General features: G+C 43.2%; 1 protein-coding gene across 1 annotated transcript in view; it reads right to left on the minus strand.

Annotated features, from left to right (window-relative positions):
* ZMYM2 (zinc finger MYM-type containing 2) overlaps positions 1 to 25,743 on the minus strand; it is a 241,936-nt gene that overhangs the window by 133,004 nt on the left and 83,189 nt on the right. Inside the window, exons 6-7 of the mRNA XM_075337404.1 lie at positions 12,176 to 12,371; positions 11,446 to 11,558 (exon numbers count right to left, since the gene is read on the minus strand). Coding sequence (XP_075193519.1) covers positions 11,446 to 11,558; positions 12,176 to 12,371 — 309 coding nt within the window. The remainder of the gene's footprint in view (positions 1 to 11,445; positions 11,559 to 12,175; positions 12,372 to 25,743) is intronic.

The raw sequence follows: 25,743 nt of genomic DNA on the forward strand, positions 1-25,743 counted from the left end.
GGCTGAGGCTTGAGTCCACCAGACGAGGGAGCTGAGCGCAGACCGAGATAGGCGGACTGACCGGTCTAGGGAAGCTGGATGCTTGTCCCAGGAGGATAGAAGATCCAGTTGTAGAGGGTGCAGATGGAATTGGGCAAAGGACACGGCTTCTATGACCGCCACCATCTTGCCTAACACTCTCATTCCATTCCGAAGGGATGTGTGACGGCGAGAGCGGAGGGATTGGGCGGCCCGGATCAGGGAAGACCTCTTGTCCTCTGGAAGAAAAACCCAGGACTGAGCAGTGTCTATCAGCATACCTAAAAAGGTGATGCACTGATGAGGAATGAGGGATGACTTGTTGAAGTTGATAAGCCACCCTAGCCTTGACAGCATGTCTGGGCAAATCTGCACGCTTTCTGAGCGAACGTGAAGAGAGCTCCCTTTGACAAGAAGGTCGTCCAAATAGGGAACGACCAGGATGCCTTTGGGGTGTAAAATGGAAATGACGGCCGCCATGACCTTTGTGAAGACCCGAGGCGCAGTGGCCAGCCCAAAGCAGAGGGCCCTGAATTGGAAATGACGGTGTCCTACGGCAAAGCGAAGGAACCGTTGATGAGAGACACATATGGGAATGTGTAAATAAGCATCTTGAACGTCTATGGAAGCTAGGAATTTTCCAGGTTCCATGGCGGCTAGCACTGCTCTCAATGATTCCATTCGGAAAGTTCGAATCCGTACGAATTTGTTCAGCCGTTTGAGGTCCAAGATAGGGCGGACAGAGCCATCTTTTTTGGGAACGACAAAAAGGTTTGAATAGAAACCTTTGCCGCGCTGTACCAGGGACACTGGAATGATAACATTTGCTTTCTGTAAAGAGGCTATGGCCTGAAATAAGGCCTGGCTTTGCGTTTTGGACTTTGGAAGACGAGAACGCAGAAACCTGTTGGCCGGCAGGGAATGGAAATTGATCTTGTAACCTGAGGTGACGATTTCTCGAACCCAAGCATTGTGAGTGTGGTCTAGCCAGATATCCCGAAAAAGCAGAAGCCGCCCTCCGACAGGGGTCGGATCTGAGGGATACTTGGTGTCATGCTGAGGGGGCCTGTACAGAGTGAGGTCCTTTGGGTTTAGGTTGCTTGGAGTGGGAACGCCAAGAAGATCCCCTTGAGGGACCGGATCCTTGATCTGAGCGTTGGGACGATCCTTGGGCTGATGGTTTTTGGGGGGCAGGCCGAAAGGACTGCCTGCGCCAAGGAGATTTTTTAAAATTCTTGGATACAGGCCGCTCTTGAGATAGAATGGTACTTTTACCACCCGTCGTCTCAGATATGAGTTTGTCCAGGGATTCTCCAAACAGACGCAGGCCATGGAAGGGGAGTGTGGACAGGAATTTCTTGGAGGCATTGTCCGCATTCCATATTTTTAGCCAAAGGACTCTGCGGGCAAAGACAGCATTGGCCGCCGATAGGGCTGACAAACTAGCTGCATCTAGGGAGCCGTGAAAGAAATAATTAGAAGCTAGAGAGAACAAATCAAGGATCTCAAAAGCCGCTGGGGGAATATTACAAGAGCGAAGCATCCTGCGTAGGTTCTTGCTCCACACCCCCATAGCTCTCGCGACCCATGTTAAGGCAAACAGGGGGCGAAGAAAGGAGCCCGAAGCCTGGAAAATAGATTTGACCGCAGCATCAACTGCGTGGTCGGACGAGTCCTTGAGAGACGCGTTGTCTGACACTGACATGACCGTGTGTTTAGCCAGTCTGGATACTGGCGGATGCACAACGGGGGGTACTGACCAGGGCTTAATCATTTCAGAGGGAAAGGGATAAGCGAATGAAGAGAAGGGTTTTTTTATTAAACCTATCAGGGTGATCCCACCGTTTAGGTATAATTTGCCAAAAAACCAGATCCTGAGCAAAGGATTTAGGAGGCTTCTTGGCCCGCTTGATTGCCGACTGAGAAGTCGGGTCAGGAGGCTGATCAGAGTTCGACAGAGTGATTGACAGCCGAAATTAGAGTGTCTTCTATATGCCTAGACTCAGAAAGGACATCTGAATCAGAGTCAGAGTCAGAGTCTTGAGAATCATGACTACTAAAGGTCACGGAACCTCGGTCACACTGACCATCGTCCGAGTCGGATGAGGCATAGAGGTTGCAATGGCGCTTTTTGGAAACAGCCTTTTTACGTTCTGGGGAAGAGGGACCAGACGAAGCAGGCGGGCTCCTCTGAGGGAGCTGAGCCGGGGGAAGGCTGTGGGAGCCTGAGGACGGCTGGGATATCTGGGCGGCAAGGTCATCTAACCTTTTAGACATTAGAAGAGCCCATGCAGGCATTACGTCATCAGAGGGGGATGCTGCCTGGCCGGTGCAGAATCCAGAGACTGCACGGCATCCTGGTCCGGCAACGGGGTCTGATGTGACACGGTAGAAGGGGCGTCGCAGCCCCGGCATAGTGGATAGCTTCGGCCATTAGAAAACGAGCGTCCACAGGTGGTACAAGCATAGTACAGGTCCGTAGAGGACGCCTGGGAAGCTTTATCACCCTTGCGGTTACGCATGTCAGCAAGAGTCCTACAGCCCTATATAGGGATATGCCGCTGTTATATGAGTGAGGAGCCACTAGCAGTATTATAAAGTGACTGCTATGCAGAGCCGGTATATACCGATCGTAAAATGGTATATACTGTCAAACAGTCTGCATATACCTGCAGGCAGAGCCAGTATATACCACTAGTAGCTGATATACACCGCTAGCCAGCAGGCGCACACCGCTAGAGAAACAGCGATATACCGCTGAGCAGAGCGGTATATAGTGCTGCAGAAGTGCAGAGCCAAGTCTGCTCCCCACGTGGAAAATGGCGTCCAGTGTTCCTGGCAGCATGGAGGAGAGAGACGGCCCCCGGGAGGCTGATTGGTCTCAGGGCTGGGACTAAGCGTCACGGCCAATCGGAAAGGAGCTGCTCCTGAGTGAGGGAGCGGCTTCCAGAGCAGTGAGAGGGGGCGTTGCTAGAATGCAGGCCGAAGCCGGGGGCTAAATTAATGATGCTCCCCAGGATCACGGCCTGCATCGGCCCACCGGCGCCTTTCCAGGCGGTGGTTTGGATGCAGGGGACAGATGACTTGTCGTCTCCCTACCTGCTCCTGGCTCCGTCTGAAGACGCATTGGTGATGGATGCGGGGATCTCAGGGACGCATCTTCGGCTCAAGGCTGAAGCAGGTCCTCGGCTCTGCTAGCCCTCTGGAGCTACCCTGGTGTGAGGTGCTTCCAGGGAGCCTGGAGGGGTACGCAGACCCGACCACTTGGGCGCGAGGGAAGACTGACTGCATGTGCACGCTAGGTTTCCTCTGCCCGTACACGGGGGGAACGGGGATGGCAAGGCACCGTAGTATTGCCCCTATCAAAAATAGAATGAATAAGAAAAAGAAAACAAAATAAAAAGTAAAAATAAGCTGGGCTGAGGCACCTCTGGTGGAGCTCAGTCCAGACATGTCAGCCTCCCTGCTGACACTAGAAAAAACTGAGCTAGTTTCCTGCCTAGCTAGGGTATATGCTGTGGGGGGAGGAGCTAACAATTTTGCAAATCTAGTGTCACGCCTCCCTGGAGATATCATAATACCCACTGTCTGTGTCCCCCAATGAAAAGGCGAGAAAGGTATCAGTCTTAAGATATTTCTTGGCCCAGTCTTGACGTTTTATCTTATGTTCCTTGTTCAAAGGTGGTCATTCTTCAGCCTTCCTTACCTTGGCCATGTCCCTGAATATGGCACACCTTGTGCTTTTTGATACTCCAGTAACGTTTCGCGCTTTTTTTTGCCCAACACGCTTCTTGCGACCCTGTTGGCTATTTGCCATGAAACGATTGATTGTTCGGTGATCACGCTTCAAAAGTTTGGCAATTTCAAGACTGCTGCATCCCTCTGCAAGACATCTCACAATTTTGGACTTTTCAGAGCCCGTCAAATCGCTCTTCTGACCCATTTTGCCAAAGGAAAGGAAGTTGCGTAATAATTAAGCACACCTTCTATAGGGTGCTGATGTGATTACACCGCTCCCCTCCTCATTATAGAGATGCACATCACCTGATTTACTTAATTGGTAGTTGGCTCTCAAGCCTTTACAGCTTGGAGTAGGACAACATGTATAAAAAGTATCATGTGATCAAAATACTCATTTGCCTAATAATTCTGCACACAGTATCAATACTACCTTTAGAAATTCATCAACAAAAAGTTAGGGATATTTGGCTTTCAGGTGAAATGTATGTAAAACATAAAAAGTTCATGATGCGACAGTCCCGGGGCAGCTGCGCAAGCAATAGGAACTCCGGCACACTCACTATCGCCCTTAGAGACACAGAAAGTCAGAAACATGTAACTGATATCAAAATCCTTTTCTTTTTATTTCGTGGTGAAAAAACGTGTGTCAAAGAGTGCTGTACAATGGTCCGCCAATCACAACGTTTCGGCCAATCTGGCCTTCTTCAGGTCGGACGGGCTGATAACAATATATACAATAAAACAAAACAAAACAAAAATACAGGACATCCATCAGTATAGGATAATAGAACAAACAAAAGTTACACTATAGGCATGTTGAGATAACAAGAAAACACATTTGAGAGACAATGACATGGAATCATGGGCACAGTGAGCGAGTAAATGCATGAACGTCACTAATTGTGAGCAAATAGGAAAAAAGCTATTGGAAGAAGTATTTAAACAAATTTGTGGCTCACTACGGTGGATGCTACCACGTATCCAAAGTGGCATGTGCGCATTCGTGTAGCGTAAATACTGTATGACAAACATGGTAAAGAGGCTCACCTCGAGGATGAAAGGACATAAAGTGGATGAATATGCACAGGACACTATTGTTAAACCTACGGTATAATAAGAATAGTCATTTTCCTTGAATTAATGATGTAAAAATAGAATACTTCAGGGATTATTGCGTAGCCATACCAATGCTGAAATGCCGTATGGATTTAGGGAATGTAGGGTAATCAGTGTCCGGATACACTGTGCGTAGAAGATGGCAGGTAGTACTGGGAAAAGATAATATATCTTTTAGATTAAAGAAAATCCAGACTATGTGTGGTTTAACGTGCAATCATTACCTGTTGTCAAGACATATGGGTCCCAAACATTGCATTGAATCGGGTCTGGATTACATAAAGGCCATCACCTGTAGTAGATGAAATGTATCCTAATGAATGTAATTCATAGTGGAGTTGCCACAATGGATAACACGGGATCGTAGATTACCTCAGTATTCCATAGTATGTGAATTGGTCTATGACGTGGTCAGACGTCTAGGGTGGCCTATTAGATATGGTGATTTCTATAGAGGCCTAGAAGAAGTGAGGAAAGAGGGGAAAAAGAAAAAAGAGAGAGAGAGCGAAAAAAAAGGAAGGAAAAGGAAGAGAAAGGAGAGAAAATGAGAGAAAAGAAGAAAAAGAGAGAGAGAGCAAGAGAGGGGAGAAAAAAGAGAAGGGAAGAAAGAAAAAAAAGAAAAAAGAGAATAGAGAAAGAAAGAAAAAAGAGAGAGAGAAAGAGAGAGAGAGAGAGAAAAAAAAAAGGAGGAGAGGGAGAGAACGAGGGAGAAAGAAAAGGAAAAAAAGGAAAAGAGAGAAAGAAAAAGAGAGAGAGAGGAAGGGAGAGGGAGAGAGAAAGAGAGAGAGAGAGCAAAAGGGAGAAGAGGAAGAGAAGAGAGGAAGAAAAGAGAGAAGAGAAGAAAAAAAGGAGATAGAGATGGAATGCAAAGGAAGAAGAAAAGGGGGGGGGAAAGAAAGAGGAGGAAGGAAAGAAAAGAAAGGAGGAGAAGAAAAGAAGTACGAGAAAAGAGAGAAGAAGAAAAGGGGGAAGAGAAGAGAAGAAGGAAAAAAAAGGGGGGGGAGAAATAGAGAAAAGTAGAATTAACATGTTAACGTCTGTAATGGGATAAACACCAGTTATGTATAAACATGGGGAGTGAAGAGTTACAGTATACCTGGAATAATGTATGGGGACCAGAGGTGGTAAGCCACAATGTGGTCACACTTGTCAGTACTTAGTGGGAACCGTTGCTGGTTTAGATGACTACCTGGCTATATGAAAAAACAAAGAGGGTATTGAAAAGGCACTCTAAGTTATACAAAGCGGACAGCCATAATGGAAAATAAACTTATACCTGAGACTCCACTGATATTCTGTCTGGATAGGGGTCCTAGAGGTACAGTGGTGGGAGTCCAGGTAGCTAATGTAGTTGTGAATGGAGGAGAGAGGGATCGTTCAGTAAAAGGTAATATCCCAGAAAGTGTGTTCCCATCATCAAAATGAGCCACTTACCATGTGCCTGCGTGGTGTCAGGGGTGAACCGCACGTCCTATGAGTACTGAGCCCTGGCTAAAAGTGATCTATTTATCGGGAGTGATATCGTAACGTAACTTCCGGTTTTAGGGCTGTCAATTAACAATGAGGCCGGAAGTGAGGTATTGCGCATGCGCGGAGGCAAAAATACACTGGCCGGTTGTTTATGGATGGTGGTTGCCTGGCGATGCGCGTCATACCCATGGGTGGAGCGTGGGTGAAAGTGATGACACGCTCATGTGCCTGTGAGGGCGTGCTTCCAGGGCGCACAGTGATTCAGATAGATGGTCTCGGATGGAGACAGGACATAGGTGCAGGGACGAGTGAAGGCTAGTGGTGGCCCAAGATCATATATGGGGTACCCCACCACTTCCTGGACTGTATGATTATTAAGAACAACGATGGTACCATTTCCACAGATATTTACACAAAACCAACAGACAGGAACAGCCTTCTCCATTTTACTAGTAGTCATCCTAAACATACAAAAAACTCCCTTCCGATTAGTCAACATACTCGAGTTGACCGCATAGTGAGTTGTAGTGAGGTTTGCACAGTGAGACATAGAGAGATGGGTAACAAATTTATACAGCGAGGCTATCCTGCCAATATAGCCAACAACAAGACTTCCCGTCCATTTGATCCCTCAACAAAATCTAATCGTATTCCCTTGGTTAATACTTTTCATCCTTTCTCTCCATTAGTGAAACAAATAGTACTAAAACATTGGCCACTTCTAGGCTTCGCTTACCCGCAGATTAATGAGTTTCAGACAACTCCACTGTTCTGCTACAAGAAGTCACCCAACATCAGGGACAAACTCGTGCGAGCCGATATAGGCTCCTCCACACAAGTCCCAAAACAGAGATTCTTACATAACCCACAATTTGGTACCTTTCCTTGTCTCAGGTGTGCGCAGTGTTCAAATGTCACTAAGGGAAGTACCTTCACTCACCCCAGAACAGGCCAAGTTTTCCAAATCAGAGATTTTTTCACATGTGATAGTTCCCATGTGGTATACTACATAAAATGTCCCTGCGGTCTCGGATATGTTGGGGAGACCACCCAACATGTCCGAGACCGCATAAACAAACATAAGTCCGACATTAGATGTGGACGTTCTCTTTTGCCTATTCCTTCCCACTTCATTTCAGCAGGTCATAGGATCTCTCAGCTCAGATACCAGGTCATCGACCAGGTGGGCATACATCGCAGAGGTGGGGATAGGGTTAAATCACTCCGCGAAAAGGAGGCACGTTGGATTCATACCCTGGGGACTCTCGAACCCCATGGCCTGAATCGTAAATATGAATCAGGTTTTTGATAATTTTCCATACCTGTGATCTCGTCTATCTATCTTACATTGTTATTATGTACTAATAAAAAAAAAATTTCCCCTTCATATATATCTATATGCTATTTTATTACAGGATCTCTCAAAGTCCTTATTCTGGTAATGATACTGATATTGTCACTTAATGGTTACACTATTGTGATATTCATTATCAGCTGATAATAGACCACATACTCATAGCAACAAGAATGTATCTATGGTGGATGTTAGTCATTAGTTTGTCATAATGTATATTCATGAATGTACATTGCCCATTGCATTCCATGTTTTCTAATTTTATTTTTCTTTTTCTGCCCCTTTACAGAATTAACATCTCCAGTGTGGTGGGGTACCCCATATATGATCTTGGGCCACCACTAGCCTTCACTCGTCCCTGCACCTATGTCCTGTCTCCATCCGAGACCATCTATCTGAATCACTGTGCGCCCTGGAAGCACGCCCTCACAGGCACATGAGCGCGTCATCACTTTCACCCACGCTCCACCCATGGGTATGACGCGCATCGCCAGGCAACCACCATCCATAAACAACCGGCCAGTGTATTTTTGCCTCCGCGCATGCGCAATACCTCACTTCCGGCCTCATTGTTAATTGACAGCCCTAAAACCGGAAGTTACGTTACGATATCACTCCCGATAAATAGATCACTTTTAGCCAGGGCTCAGTACTCATAGGACGTGCGGTTCACCCCTGACACCACGCAGGCACATGGTAAGTGGCTCATTTTGATGATGGGAACACACTTTCTGGGATATTACCTTTTACTGAACGATCCCTCTCTCCTCCATTCACAACTACATTAGCTACCTGGACTCCCACCACTGTACCTCTAGGACCCCTATCCAGACAGAATATCAGTGGAGTCTCAGGTATAAGTTTATTTTCCATTATGGCTGTCCGCTTTGTATAACTTAGAGTGCCTTTTCAATACCCTCTTTGTTTTTTCATATAGCCAGGTAGTCATCTAAACCAGCAACGGTTCCCACTAAGTACTGACAAGTGTGACCACATTGTGGCTTACCACCTCTGGTCCCCATACATTATTCCAGGTATACTGTAACTCTTCACTCCCCATGTTTATACATAACTGGTGTTTATCCCATTACAGACGTTAACATGTTAATTCTACTTTTCTCTATTTCTCCCCCCCCTTTTTTTTCCTTCTTCTCTTCCCCCTTTTCTTCTTCTCTCTTTTCTCGTCTTTCTTTTCTCCTCCTTTCTTTTCTTTCCTTCCTCCTCTTTCTTTTCCCCCCCCTTTTCTTCTTCCTTTGCATTCCATCTCTATCTCCTTTTTTTCTTCTCTTCTCTCTTTTCTTCCTCTCTTCTCTTCCTCTTCTCCCTTTTGCTCTCTCTCTCTCTCTCCCTCTCCCTTCCTCTCTCTCTCTTTTTCTTTCTCTCTTTTCCTTTTTTTCCTTTTCTTTCTCCCTCGTTCTCTCCCTCTCCTCCTTTTTTTTTTCTCTCTCTCTCTCTCTCTCTCTTTCTCTCTCTCTCTTTTTTCTTTCTTTCTCTATTCTCTTTTTTCTTTTTTTTCTTTCTTCCCTTCTCTTTTTTCTCCCCTCTCTTGCTCTCTCTCTCTTTTTCTTCTTTTCTCTCATTTTCTCTCCTTTCTCTTCCTTTTCCTTCCTTTTTTTTCTTTCTCTCTCTCTTTTTTCTTTTTCCCCTCTTTCCTCACTTCTTCTAGCCCTCTATAGAAATCACCATATCTAATAGGCCACCCTAGACGTCTGACCACGTCATAGACCAATTCACATACTATGGAATACTGAGGTAATCTACGATCCCGTGTTATCCATTGTGGCAACTCCACTATGAATTACATTCATTAGGATACATTTCATCTACTACAGGTGATGGCCTTTATGTAATCCAGACCCGATTCAATGCAATGTTTGGGACCCATATGTCTTGACAACAGGTAATGATTGCACGTTAAACCACACATAGTCTGGATTTTCTTTAATCTAAAAGATATATTATCTTTTCCCAGTACTATCTGCCATCTTCTACGCACAGTGTATCCGGACACTGATTACCCTACATTCCCTAAATCCATACGGCATTTCAGCATTGGTATGGCTACGCAATAATCCCTGAAGTATTCTATTTTTACATCATTAATTCAAGGAAAATGACTATTCTTATTATACCGTAGGTTTAACAATAGTGTCCTGTGCATATTCATCCACTTTATGTCCTTTCATCCTCGAGGTGAGCCTCTTTACCATGTTTGTCATACAGTATTTACGCTACACGAATGCGCACATGCCACTTTGGATACGTGGTAGCATCCACCGTAGTGAGCCACAAATTTGTTTAAATACTTCTTCCAATAGCTTTTTTCCTATTTGCTCACAATTAGTGACGTTCATGCATTTACTCGCTCACTGTGCCCATGATTCCATGTCATTGTCTCTCAAATGTGTTTTCTTGTTATCTCAACATGCCTATAGTGTAACTTTTGTTTGTTCTATTATCCTATACTGATGGATGTCCTGTATTTTTGTTTTGTTTTGTTTTATTGTATATATTGTTATCAGCCCGTCCGACCTGAAGAAGGCCAGATTGGCCGAAACGTTGTGATTGGCGGACCATTGTACAGCACTCTTTGACACACGTTTTTTCACCACGAAATAAAAAGAAAAGGATTTTGATATCAGTTACATGTTTCTGACTTTCTGTGTCTCTAAGGGCGATAGTGAGTGTGCCGGAGTTCCTATTGCTTGACTTATTTTTCTCCAGAGCACCCACGAGAGGTGATGCGAGGTTTTCTCTGCAACAACCGGGGCAGCTGCGGGCTGATATTCTCGGCTGCCGGGGCGGGGGGTGGGGGCATTAACCCTGGCCCTCGCCCTCCCCAGCCTGAGAATACCGGGCCGCCACTGTGTGTTTACCTCGGCTGGACGGTAAAAATATGGCGGAGCCAGAGTTGTTTTTTGTTTTTTTATATGTACGCTTGATTTATATGTGTATTCTATATGTCTGTGAGTGTGATGTGTGTGTTTACTCTGCTCCGCTTCCTCTTCCTGTCATAAATGACATCACTTCCCTGCAAAACGCAGGCAGTGATGAACATTGTGTCCCGAAAAACGCGAAATACCGCAGGGAATAACGCAGGAAAACGCAATGATCCGCACAGAATTTGCTACCTGCGTTATTCACATTACAGTCAATGGAGTGAAATCCCGCAGCGACGTGCAGAAAAGAAGTGACATGCAATGGTTTTTGCTGCGGGAATCCCGCAGCAAAACATGCAGCTGTCAAAATCCGCATAGTGCGCACAGCATTTTTTTCCCCCATAGGTTTTGCTGGTGAATCACTGCAGAGATGTTATGAACATTTTCTGCAGTGAAACATGCAGCAAATCCGCAGTAAAATCCGGCAAGACCGCACAAGGCCTAAAGCAGGATTCATACATCTGTATTTTGCAGTTCGAGTACAGACTGGCCTCAGGTCACCAACCCATAATTTGATAGCCTCGTATATATACCCAAGAGGCTGCTGAATTTGAGAGATCCACAGCTGGTGTGTGAATCACAGCTGTGAAATGCAGCGCTGTGGATAGATGTGGACAACGCAATATTCAGTGCAAAGAACTAGATAGAAGAATTGACAACTTGCTTTTTTCTGTTTGTGCCCATAAAAGTGGTCACAAGATGGTGTTAGACTTATAATCCAAGCTGAAAAAACGTAATAAAAAAACCCCAAAATAAACACCAATTTAAAAATATTAATAAAAATTATATATATATATTTATACAAACCTGGAACTTAGCTACACATCCAGAGCTACAGAAGTTGTACAGTTTTCCATCAGGCATTGTGGCTTGATACTGAGGTAAGGAGTTTCTTTTACAAAAATGACAAATTATTCCCGCTAAAAGTGAAAAACAAAATGGAAAAAAAATGAAAAGGTTTGTCTTTTTTATTATAGATTTCAAATAAAAAAAAAAAATAAACAGGCTCATAGGTTACAAATTACCGGCATTTGTATAAACAAAAATAAAACAAAAAAAAAAAAAGGGGCAATTAATGAGTCACTGCCAGCTAAATTCGTTGAAGGGAATCTGTCACCAAGTTTTTGCTCCCCCATCTGAGAACAGCATAATGTAGAGACAGAGACCCTGATTCCAGAGATGTGTCACTTACTGAGCAGTTTTCTGTCATTTTGATAACATCAATGTTTTCTCTGTGCAGATCTAGCAGTTATACAGAGCTCATGAATATGCTGGACTACCTGCAGCACGCCAAGTAGTCCTGTAATGATAATCTACTGCTGATTAAACAGTGATTTTATCAAAGCTACACCAAGCCGTCCAGTAAGTGACATCGCTGGAATCAGGGTCGCTGCCCCTACATTATGCTGCTCTCAGATTAGGTGACAAAAACCTGGTGACAGATTTCCTTTATATAAAAACTTTGCTACTCCGACGAGTAAAAAAAATAGGCGGCTGGAAGGCGACTCTGCTCACTTTTAGGTCATTGAAAACTTACTGTGAGTGGGAATGAGACTCTGAACCGGTGGAGGTGGCGGAGGAGGCGGGGGCTTTGCATATTTTGCTTTGTGAGAATTCATACACGTTGTGGAACAGTACGGCTCCATGTGTCCGTTGGAGCCAATGCACTGAGTCATGTCGAAAATTCGGCACTGAGCTTTGCATCCGGTGCAGCTGGTTAGTTTTCCATGTTTCTAAATTAAAATAAAGAATAAAAAAAAAAAAAAACAAAACAGGGGTTATCAGTTAGTGCAAAATTGCATAAGGTTTTTCATTTTACAACTCCTTAACTTTTACTACAGCCATGCTATGAGCCTCTACTGCCTAGAAGAAAGGGGCACCTAAAAGACAGCGGACAACAAGTCCCATCTCAAGTTGGGACTTTCAGAAACATTAAAATTTAAAAAGAACTGTAAAAGGAGGTAAGTAAATAGGCAAGATGTGAGAATCAGAGCATTAAGACTACAAGAAGGCCCCGGCCTCCCTAATGATAGTGGGCTGATTATATAGATACAGGAAAAGGAAAATGAGAAAAGACTGTTGTGGAAGTTAGTCGTGCAATGGGGTTATACATAACATGACTTGTTTTCAGCCTATGTATCCACTAGTCAGCTACAGCTTATGTAAAGGTTTAATATGCCACATCTGATCGTTAGATCATTGAGAATTTGATGATTTTTTTTTTAATAAAGACACATACCTTTCACATTCTTCTCTAGCAAGTGTTGGTGATCATAGTGACTTCTACGTAAAAACTAATGGTAATGATCTGAAGCAGCGACTGATGGAAATCTCTTATGTAACAAAACATTTTTTAGGCCAAATCCGCACGGCTTTGTGTTTGAGCTTTTTACGAAGTGTACGTTAAGGCTATGTGCCCACAGGAGATGAAACCTTCGGATTTATCTGCGGAAAATCCGCGGATTTTCCAGATAAATCCGCAGGTTTTAGCAAGTACAGACACTCCCCATGTTATCCTATGGGACATGGGGAGTGCTGGGTCCATGCTGCGCTATGTGCGGCTACGGAATATGCCGCAGCCGCACGTAATTGCATGTCAATTATTTCTGCAGAAATCCCGGCTCTCCACCATGGAGAAAGAGGCCGGGACTTCCGCAGGTAATCCGCAGGTTTACCGCAGCTATTTCGCTGTACTACCGCAGCTAAAAATAGCTGCGGATTCCGGCGAACAGCTGCGGAAAACCTGCGGCCGTACCTGACGATATATCCGCAGGTGCGAGCGCCCGTGGGCACATAGCCTAACAGTCCCTTTACCAGCCCGAGGCCAAAGCAGATTTCTTTTTTCCTCCGATGACATACAGGTTATTTAACTGTATAGAAAAACGCAATGGGGTCCGTATTTTGGTCCAGACTGTGGCCACTTGAACGTATATGCCGGAAGTGGCCGTACACACCGAGTGCACCAGGACTTAGGCTCGCTTCACATCAGCGGTATTTTGCCGGAAAGCCGGAACCGGCACAAATGCATTTCAGCTCTATTCATTTACAATGGAATCGCGGCAAGATTTGTGAGACGCACGTGACCGCATCTTGCCATGATATCATTGTACACGAATGGAATCGAAACGCATTTGTGCCGGCCCCGGCTTTCCGGCAAAATACTGCTGAAGTGAGAGCGGCCTTACTAAAACAAACACTACTAATTAAAAATTTACTCGAAAGGATTTTGTGTGTCAATTTCCAGGTTACAGAATAGGGTCCACCCATGTGCAGATAAGAAAAATGACCACTAATTACTAGATAACACTACGCACCCCAGTGGATAAACTGAGTTCACGAGCAAAAGAAAAAATGGCTACAGGCGATCGCCAATATCCTAACTCTCCAGCTATTGATATCGAGAGCATTCACTTAGGATGGCTTGTGATTTCTCGGTGGAATAACACTACAGTAGATCTGTTTGCTTGTTTTGGAAACCAATTGATCGTTGGGGTGATGTTTAGTGATGGGCGAATAGTAACTATTCGTGTTCAGATAAATATTACCAAATACTGAGTACTATTCCACACAAGCAGGTGGAGGAATCCTCCTAAACCCAGCTCACTATGTGCACTTGGAAGTCCTTTTAGATGGTGCACGGAAAATCTCCAGCCAAGAGGTTAGCACAAAAATTCAGGAATCCGCCACAGCATCTTCATAAAAAAAAAAAACAAATTTTATTGATCCATTAAAATCCAATAAAACGGACAAGACGCGTTTCGGGGACACCCTTATTTACAATCCATATCCGGATTGTGAACAAGGGTGTCCCCGAAACGCGTCTTGTCCGTTTTATTGGATTTTAATGGATCAATAAAATTAGTTTTTTTATGAAGATGCTGTGGCGGATTCCTGAAGTTTTGAGTACTATTTCAGTATTCGTCACTTCAAGAAAAATGGACAGGTTCCCCGTTGACTTGCATTAGGTTTGTTATTCGTGATGAATATCGGAATAATACTTTGGGATTCGTTACGAATAATCTGAACACGAATAGTTACTATTCACCCATCATTACTGGTGTTGCTTTTTCTTGACAAGTGGGAAGAAAAAAAAAAGCAGCCTCAGTCCTCCCAAAGTCGTGGGGCAGCTTTGGATGTAGCCGTCATATTTACTTAGCAGATGGGGTTTCTACAAAATGTATTCTTTCCCTAGCTCATTGAGATTATGGTAGGGATGATTCTCAAAGAGTAAGGCTGGGGCCACACGGGGACTACTGCGATCCACTTGCATGACACTCGGCTCGTGCTGGCAGTACCGCAGAGCCGAGTGTCATGCGTCTGTCCTTGCAACGGAGGTCCGTTCGTGCGAGCAGACCTCAGCTGCGGGGGGCGTGCCGGCACTCAGGAGGGAAGGGAGGGATTTCTCTCCCTCTCCCCTGCGTAGTCAGCTATTGCCATTCTCGCACTGCACTGGCAGTACACCGGTGTACCGCGAGTGCAGTGCGATTTTTCTCTCGCCCCATTCACTTGAATGGGTGCGAGAGAAAGAGTCTCAGCTTACAATCGCAGCATGCTGCGATTGTTTTCTCGGTCCGATTAGGGCTGAGAAAATAATCGCTCATGTGTGCTGACACACAGGCTAGAATTGGTCCGAGGGGAATGCGATGTTTTATCGCACTCCACTCGCACTGTTTTTCTCGCCGTGTGGCTTAGGCCTTATGAGCGAAATACACTCTATGCCTCTTGAACTCCAAATTAATAAAATTTGTTTTACGAGCGCTCGGGAAATCAATACAGCACACACTGCTTAGTATGGTGTACTCTAAGAATTCTCCTTTATTAGTACTTGTGACCATTTTATATAGGGTCACAGCCAAAAGGATAAGTTCCCCTTGAACTATGCACCAATAAGAGCAGTAGGGGTGTGAACAGAGGTGAGGATTTTCCCTTTTTTTTAAATCACATATTGATGTAGTTAATGAGGGTGTCAGCCGTGATTATACACTGTATTGCGGTATCTGGGAATTTCCAGGGATGCTCTAATGGAGGGGCTTCCCCCTGATATTAGCAAGTGCAGCGTATATAAAAAGGGTACAACTAAATACAACCAGAATGAAGCAAGAGTACCGCATGAAATGATGTAGAGATGCATAATGGGGTAATAGAAGAGAGATGAGCAAACGACACGCTGTGGAGGCTTTACCTTGGTCAATAAAAGACTGTGCCCATACAGGACCACCACTGCCAGTTAAGGCCAATAAGACACTATTATATAATACATGTCTTTATTTTTATTATCAGGTCTTCCTACCCTTCCTTCACTGAAAATAAGACCGGGTCTTATATTGTTTTGGGCTCCAAGAGATGTGCTAGGGCTTATTTTCAGGGGAAGTCTTATATTTTTCATTGCAGTCTATGATTGGGTTGCTCATTAATGTAAGATGAATATTCACCCCTTTCCCCGCCCACCCAACCTGTCCTGACAGCTGTACAGAAATACACATTGATATGCTCGAATCAGAAGAGTCGCCGGCCAGTGTGAAACTGCGATACAACCGTTGGCCGAGGAATTCATCAGTCTGACTGAATTACTGATCCCGGCTCAGAGGTGGGCGGAGACAGGGGTGAATATTTATTTTGTAATAACAGCAGGCACACAACTAGAAACTTACAGCAAAAAATGATACATATCCTTAAAGGAATATTTCAGGATACTATTGCTATGATGAACCACAACTAGGGCTTATTTTTGGAGTAGGGCTAAACTAATATAAGTATATTTTCAGGGTCTTCTTTTTGGTGAAACTGGGTATTTATCCATTAGACCTCAATCACGTGCTGTAAAATGAAGAGACCTGATAAAGACAAGGTTCGGATACGGAGAAGTCTGAAAACTTCTATTTCAAATCGGTGCGACTGTGCGTTCTGAAATTAACTGATCCGGTTGACTTTAGGGCGAGGACGACAGCGATTGGCTATAAAATCATAGCATTACCGGGAAACACTGGGACTTCACTACTTTCTTACGAGACAGTGACAAGATTAGTCACATAGACCCCCCCCCCACGAGCTGTGGCAATGCTGCAATCTTACCACAAATCGTTGGTGTGTTACCAAGGACCACTTGCCCTAAGTGTGCTATAAATTGGCTAACTAATGAATGCAAATCTGTTGACCACTCTTGAGTGTCAATATGTGCATTGCAAGGCATCTATAACGATATTCCTGATACACATTCGATACTATTGTACAATAGTCAAACCAAAAGATCTCACAGCACAAGTGTAGGACCACCCAGATGGAGACGAGCGCTGAACTTACCTGACGAGGCTGCAAGGTTTTCACAAAACACTTGGACTTTTTCAACTTCGTAAATAAATTGGTACCGACCAGAGAACTGGAAATATGCTTTATACATGGCGGTGCATCAACAACATGATGATTTTCACTGCATTTCTGGTTTTATCAAAAGATATTTTCACATTTTTATTGGGTTCCACACATGCACCTATCGCCATATTCACACATCCGTATATCACACAGTCCGAGCACGGGCCATGATTCACGTCCCAACCTGAACTTGACAAGTCATGAGCCTGGTCCGTGAAGACTATTAGTCAGCCATTTTGAAGGTTTGGGAATTTTGGGGTTCCCCACTCATTTCAAGAGACTCCTCTTCACTGTGTGCAGTTCTGATAATTTTATGACATCAAATCTAATTTGTTTATATGTGGGGATTTTTTTTGCAGATCTAAATCTTGTGCTGGTTAATAAATCTTCCTCTGAAAGTTTTTGGGACTTTTCCTAAATGCAAATCACCAAAAGCATGAGGGTAGGAGTCGGGTGTAGATGGTCTTTACCATGTCTAGAATTTCGTGAAATGCCTAAAAAGGTTGTCCACTACTTTAATGTCTGATTGGCCGAGGTCTGACACAGTCGTTGATCAGCCGTTCTCTGTGCCACTCAGTTCCGGAGCTGCACCGTCCTCTGATAGCGACCGCAGCCGGGTACCACACATCCGCCTCACACTCAAATCCATAGGAGGTGGATGTGCAGTACCCAGCCGCTATCAGAAGATGTGGCAGTTCCAGAACGGAGGATATCCTACCGCCTGCGGCACCAAGAACACCATTATCGGTGGGTGTGCCAAGTGTCGGACCCTGGCCAGACATTGATGACCTATCCTAATGATAGACCATCGATGTTAAAGTAGTGAACATGCTCTTTATATAGACAGCCGGCTACAAAGCTCCTCTGTGGCAGGAGCTGTTTTGTGTTTTTTTGTTTGTTTGTTTTTTTTAATCTACAGATTTGACACAATGGATCAGGAAAATAAAAACAAAAAAAAAAAAAAACAAAAAAAAAAACCGAAACCAATATAAATAATAAAACTAAAGAAAAAGAAAATTGCAAATATCTTTTAAAGACTGTTAAAAAGGAGTTGTCTAGTACACCACCCACAAAAATACAAAAACAAGAACACACCATACTCACCTCCTGGACCAGCAAAGTTCCAGCGATCTTGGCACGGTCTCTACAGCACTCACATGACAATGTTATGTTTCATGAGCGCCACTGATTGCCTGTCACCTTTTCAGTTCCATCAGCAACTGACACCACAGATATCGCGGGATCAGGGCCGGTCCAGGAGGGTAGGGAGGGATGAATGAATGAATAAATATAGATGTATTTTCTTTTACCTTATATGGGCAACTCTAGTATTTAAAAGAAGGGAGTTGTCCATTCACAGTCAACCCCTTTAAAGGGAACCAATCACCAGTATATAAGCTAAAGCCAGTGCTATACTGGCACTATCCGGCTGATTCTATACATACCCGTAGTGGTGAACTCAGATGTTTAGGTTTTGAAATCCAAAAAAGTAAAAGTTTGTAAAATGAGCGGCTTGTTGAGTGACAGTTGCACTGGAGCATATAATATATTCATAGTTATCCCCTTCCCCTGTTAAAATTAGCATATTATAGAAACGATTCACTTTGTCTGTTGCAGGACCTGTGTGAGGTCATACCCATGTGACCAGAAGGGGTGGGGCCTCAGCCAACAAAGCTGGATACCAGGTCACATGGGTATGACCTCACACAGGTCCTGCAACAGACAGTGAAACGTTTGTATAATACTTATGCTAATTCTAACAGAGGGAGGAGATAACTATGAACATATCTGCTCCAGTGCAACTGTCACTCAAGCAGCTGCAGATTTTTTTAAACTTTATAGGATTTGAAAGCCTAAACATCAGAGCTGACTGCTACAGGTATGTAGATAATTTGCTCGATAGTGCCAGTATAGCACTGGCTTTAGTTTACATACGAAAATCCTGGTGATTGGTTCCCTTTAAGTAGATATAAGTCTGCATTTAAAAGAACACAAGTTTTAAGGAGCAAGGCAGCACATTGTTTTGCTCAGTTTTAGACACACTTTATAAAACGAGGAAACTTGGGCTGCTTTCACACTACTTTTTTTTAGCATGCGTCATGAACGTTTTTTTGCTGCAAAAGCGGATCCTGTTTTTGCAAAGAAAAACGCATGTGTTATTTTGCAGGATCCTGTCACTTTAAGTTTATGGGCGGGCATTGGAGTCATGTGATAGGGAGTGAGGGGAACTGAACGTGAGACTGGGAGCCGGCTTCTGACAGCTGCGGAGGCTCGTAACCAAGGTAAAAATCGGGTAACTTGCTTGGATACCCGATATTTACATTGGTTACGAGCGTCTGCAGCTGCTAGGAGCCGGCTCCCTGCACACGTAACCAAGATAATCATCGGGTAACTAAGCCCGCGGTTACCCGATATTTACCTTAGTTACGAGCCTCCGCAGCTACTCAGGCGGTGGAGAGAGGGAGGGGGAGAGAGAGACTGATCACCCGAGGCTGGTTTCTGGGCATGCTCAGTAGAGCAAGCAGGATCCTGTCTATCCGCATGCCAGCGTTCACATGCGTTTGCGTGCAGTATAGTCAGGATCCAGCAATTTGCAGTATTTGGACGCAGCTCAAAAACGCTACAAGTAGCGTTTTTGAAAAAACTTAAAAAACTGCAAGTCGCTGGATCCTCACTATAACGCACGCAAACGCAGGTGAACGCATCACCCCCGTAAAAGATAAATAAGCCTATACTCACCTCCCATGGTTCTAGCAATGCATGCAGTCGCATTCCCGGGGTCCACGTGATATTATGACAATTGAGCCCCAAGACCAATCAGTGCCCCCGTCTGTCTTCCCGCCTTCGGACATTTGAGCAGGATGTGAGCGCTGCGCTGAGAGCGCGGTGAAAAGGAAGCAGGTGCTGACTGGTCGCAGGGATCGCATGTCGTAACAATGTCACGTGGATCCAAGGAAAGTGATGGAACCACGTCTGAACCAGAGGGGAGTATAGGTTTAGTTATTTTTCTGGGGCAGACATAGGGAGTGAGAAGGGGTTGTCCAAGTAGCGGACAACCTCTATAATGGCTGCTAAAATAGGAAACCGACTTACTAATCTATTGTAAAGCCGCTACCATACCCAAATGAATCTGCTATGACCAAGCATAAGAAAAACAAGTGTCTTTATGTAACTAAATATGAACCAAAATAAAAACTACAGCAACACTTTTTAAAACAAACAGATTTTTAATAAAAACAGAACAGAGATTAACAGACAGGTACAATGCTAAATTTGTTTGCCAACAATATAAAAGTATCCCTTAACACCCAACATTATATAGTATTTCAACTTCTAATAGAGGTTTCACACAGTTTTTAACATTTAGTAAAATATTAATAGTTTGTATCTATGAAATCAGCAAGGTAATATACAACCATAAGAAAGAGGCGAGGTTTAGCAGGGGCTAGAAACAGCAGCTGTAGGAACAGAAAAGCTACAAAATGCTTATTAGAAATCCTAGATTTTGTTTACAAAGGTGCCTGGAGATCTGAAGAATTACATCTGTGAACTATTCTCGGGATTTACGGAAATTAACAGCTATAAAGAAAGTTATTGCGAACAATTTATAAAACTTCAAATATTAAAATCTACATAAAAGGCCGATATCGTATTTTTGCTTTATTGAACGGCATTCTATTTTCGGTCTTCATATTGAACACTAAACCTACATTCACAGCTGCGCTCGTACGAGACTGTTTTTCTGGTCCGACGTTGGGGCACACGACACAAGTGCCGGACCATCTGACTACAGCCCCACTGACTTTAATGGGGTCTACTGGGTTTTATAAGAGGTTCGGACACAGATTTGGTCAAAGCCACCAGGGACCAAGCAACGCAAGAGACTAGTCGGACAGACGGTGCGTATATAGGGACAACCCATCCCTCAAAACAAATGGGTGAAAAAAAGCTGTGTCCAACTAGTCTCCTATGCGGCTCGGTCCCTGATGGCTTTTAAAGCCTATTTTTCTCCGAAACACTTGTTTAGACCATACAGCCACGACTGATTGGGCAGCAGCTATCGGCTGTCAAGTTCCCTTTAAAGCCTCTCTAATATCTGATAAGCTGTGGTCAGGCAATGTATGAAGAAAACATAATATAACAAAACTGTAAAAGCAAACAAAATGCAACTATTTTAATTTAAGAAGATTAAGTCTGGAATGTAGTTTCGGTTGGAATTACTTTTAATAAACTTAAAGGATTAGAATGATACATAGGCTTGTGGGAAAAGACTCCGTATAACTTGCATTTTCGTCATTGAAATCATTGGTGCTCGTATGTATTAAAGGAGTCCGGTGGGCGGTCCTACTCCGTGATTGACAGTCTTTATTGTAGGACTGTGAATGCGGATACAGCAGTCACTTAATAGGACCACCCACTGGGGGTGGACATAACCAGTGATCAAAAGCTGTCTGCATACAAAGAAATACAGGAAAGACTGTCAATCACTAAGTAGGACCGCCCCCTGGACTCATGCACACACACCGCAGAAAAACACAAAGCCAAATACTCGTCCAGTGGGCGGAGCTACTCAGTGATCGTCAGCTGTCTGTATACAAAGAAATACAGGAAAGACTGTCAATAACTAACCAGGACCACCCACTGGACTCATGCATACAAAACACCAGGGCAAATACGAGTCCAGTGGGTGGACATACTCCGTGATCGACAGCTGTCAGGATCACCCACTGGACTCATGCATACACAGCAGGGATTTCAGTGAATTAAATGCAAAAAAAAAAAAATTAAAATACTGAAACATTTCCTACAAAAATAGGAGTGCCATCAGCCCCTCCTGCTGTATAATATCCTACCTACAGATCAGACAATTTGTAAAATGATAGGTTCATTTTAACAGAAATCTACTTTGTGTTTTACATAGTACCTGTAATACTCCTTAAGGTAAAACTGGCAAAAATTTAAAAAAAAAAAAAAAAAAAAAAGACATCCTTTCAGAAATGCTGTCTGTGGCTAATCTACGTTTATACAGCGTGGTCATTAGAATTCGTGTTCCAAAAAATCATGGAAAGTTTCATAAATTTGCATTGCCCCATAAGGTTATTTTTTTTATCACTTACAGTACACCAATTGAATGTGTCCCCTACCATGAACCCCATCCAAAAATCTGAACATGTGGGCTATAAGGGTAAATTCACACAATGTGGCTTTTCATTTTTTTTTTTTATTTAAAGTTTGCAGCCTGGCTGAGATTTCATCAAGTCTCATCACTACAAAGTGACAACCGACATGAGATGTGAATATAAAATGAAAAATATGTTGATTTAGGTTTTTCACACTCCTTCAATAAACGGTAACATTTGTAGCTAACTTGAAGACAAAAAAACAAAAGTAATAGGTAACCAGTGGTTACCTATTACTTTTGTTTTTTTCCTTCAAGTTTGCAGATTTCCCCACAACAGATTTGTTTTTTTCTGTTGCAAATTAGGTTCCGTGTGGACGAACCCCAAACGTGGAGACCAATGGATTGGATTTCAGTTGGGCAAAATATACACCTCATTCGTGTACGTGTTACCATCAGCGCTTTTCAGGTATCTGCATCCTTTATTTTCTCATCCAGTTTTTGGTTTTTTCACTAAACCATGTAGACTGTCTAAGCTTTTTCTACATTGACTGTGACATTAGCTTTAAAAAAAAAAAAACTGATCAAATTTGGATAGAAAAGTGACATTCAAAATAGGTCTTGCATTTTATATTTATCCCTATAGAATTTAGAGGCAAAACGGATAAGAATAAGACAAGCCCTGAGCCTCACAGACCAGAGAAATGGATCTGTTTTTGAAAGTTGAGGTTGTGTAAATAGCAATGAAAATATAAGGGTCTGTGCTCTGTCCAAGGCAAAAAAAGCCCTCGGAACGTCTGAATGCAGCCTTAGAATCATGTCTTTAGTACATAAAGAAAAATTATAATCATCAATACTTCAACACCTTAAAATTGTTAATTGATATACAGTATTTAGGACCAGCATCAGACAAAATATACCTTCGGCTACATAACAAAGGTGTATAAATCACTGCAGACAGATACTGCACCTCCTATAGTGTGCTATGGCTTAATGTTGGTGGACTGAACAGCAGCCGAGGTCATGCTGCAGAGATCATCGATATATCAAACCATGAAGCTAATTTTAAACAGAATCTGCCAGTGGTATCTGTCCTCCTAAGGTGTGAACACGGGGCTATAAGTCATAGGAAACTGAATAAAATGATCCCTTCATATCCAATCTGATGTCTTTGCCATTTTTTTTTCTTCATATGTGAATGAGTTGTTAAGATCTATGGGCCGGACATAGATCTCCCTGAGAATCTGCCTCTAGGGATTATTGTTAATGAAAGGAGAGACATGTAATGACTGACAGTCCGCTCTCCTGATCTACATGTCTCACACTGGTAACGCCCCATTCATACACAATCTCTGGAGGCAGATTCTTGGGGAGATCTATGTGCGGCCCATAAATTTTATAAGCTCATTTATATTTTAAGAAAAAAAAGTGGATTTCTCGGGACTAAGATATTGGATCGCAGATATGAAGGTATTTTATTCAGATTTCTATAACCTACATGTTAATATAGACAGTCAAGGAGAAGTGATCCTACCAACAGATGCCCTTTAAAAAGGTGGTTTCTGGGCTGAATAATTTTCCAAATCATGACAGTGTGAAATACGCACACTGTCAAGATTTCCTTGCACTCCAAGTGCGAGATAATGATCATGTGACTACAGATATGCTATTTCTATACCTTGCAGTCACATACTGACTACATTAATCATCCAGGTCCTTCCATGTTCTATGGAGAGAAGCGCATGAGTATCTTGCCGGTATGTGAACGTGCGGTAAGCAAATAGTCACATCATCACCCAAGCACGCTGTAAATACAAGGGAATCATGACAGGAAGAAAAGGTAACCAGCTCACCCGCATGGAGTTCCAATAGTTCTGGTCGGTGCACGGACATCAGCAGAGCCCACTGAGAATATGATAGAATCGAAGAATTTCTCAGATTAAGGAGATATTCTCTGAAACGCGTACCCTGTTTGATATGCCATGTGGTTTTAAATTTATGGAATGACCTTTTAAAAATTTGAAAATAAAGAATTTGTTTTATAATTAATCTGTAATCTGGATGCTGGAAATTGTTCGAAGGGAATCATGACAGTGTGCACATTTCACAGGGTCACAATTTGTCTGCAATCACATGGTCACTTCAGACTTATTTTTAGCACAGAAAACCCCTGTAACTGCAAAAAGTGGACAGTAAGTTATATTTTGCACAAGGAAATGTGTATCAAGTGCTTGATACAAAACATAAATCTACAAAAATGAAAGAAAAATAAAGAATTATAAATAAAAGGAAATATAGATCGGTACAAGAAGGTCTAAAATTTTTACAGAAAAAAATTGATCAAATACCTTGAAGATCAGTAAGAGGAGGAAATCACCAATATTTGCATTTCTGCTTTACAATTAAAAAGCCTAATTTACTGGGGGAGGGGATTACAGCAAAATGGAAAAGAAAATAACTTCCTACTTTGTGGAGTTACCAGTGCATGAAGACATAGCTTTGATGCGCCTATAGCTGTTCTGCGCCCCTATGACAACAGTTCCTGTCCATTGCTTTGGCCTAGCTCAGCTGACATAGGTTCACTGTATGGATGTAAGTCGCTATTCACACCAATGAGGCCACATCCAAGACCACATTTAGGTCAGTCATGTAGATACAGATTTGGATCCACACAATAGTGGTCGCCATAAACATTGTTCAAAAATGGTCTTGTCAATGGTCCAAGATACATGTCTGCATTGGCCAATATTTGGCGGATGACGGAGCCAGTGCTGATCAGTTTGGGGTGGAAACAACATGCACAACCAGTATATTGAACTATAATGGATGTTCATTTCACCGAAACAGCCAACGAGCGTTCACTATGGCGAAATCAGGCTTTTATGCCAACTTATCTAATATATGTATGGGCTACAGAAAGACGCAACGATACAAGACCGTGCAGGTTGTTCTTTACCTTTAAACTGTATCAATGATTAATTATAAAAAATATATATGAACGATTAAACAAACATATAAACCAACAGAACGTAAAGGGAATCTGTCACCAGGGTTTTACTCCCTCATCTGAGAGCAGCATAACCTAGGCGCAGAGACCCTGATTCCAGCAATGTGTCACTTACTGAGCTGTTTGCTGTCGTTTTGATAAGATAGCTCATGAATATGCTGGACTACCTGCAGCATGCCAAGTAGTCCTCTAATGATAACCTATTGCTGATTACACAGTGATTTTATCACAACTACATTAAGCAGCCCAATAAGTGACATCGCTGGAATCAGGGTCTCTCTTCCTTCATCATGCTGCTCTCAGATTAGGTGTCAAAAACCTGGTGACAAATTCCCTTTAATTATAACAGCCTATAAAACCAACCACTACTAATTTTAGTGTACTTTCTGCAAAGCTCTATCCCAAAAAGAAACATGGATTAGACAGGAGCACAATTCTCCTAAATTATATGCTTTAAAAGGGCTCCTGTCACGAGACTCGTACTATCCGAACCACGTCTATCATGAATCAGAGTCTGGCTATTGCTGCCACATAGGTTTTATTCTGTTCGGCTCAAAAAACAGTCCGCGCTGACTAGTTCAAGGCAAGTCCCCAGGAGCTTCTCCCCGCC

This window comes from Anomaloglossus baeobatrachus, chromosome 2 (assembly GCF_048569485.1).
Source record: "Anomaloglossus baeobatrachus isolate aAnoBae1 chromosome 2, aAnoBae1.hap1, whole genome shotgun sequence".
In the NCBI taxonomy this organism is placed as follows: domain Eukaryota; kingdom Metazoa; phylum Chordata; class Amphibia; order Anura; family Aromobatidae; genus Anomaloglossus; species Anomaloglossus baeobatrachus.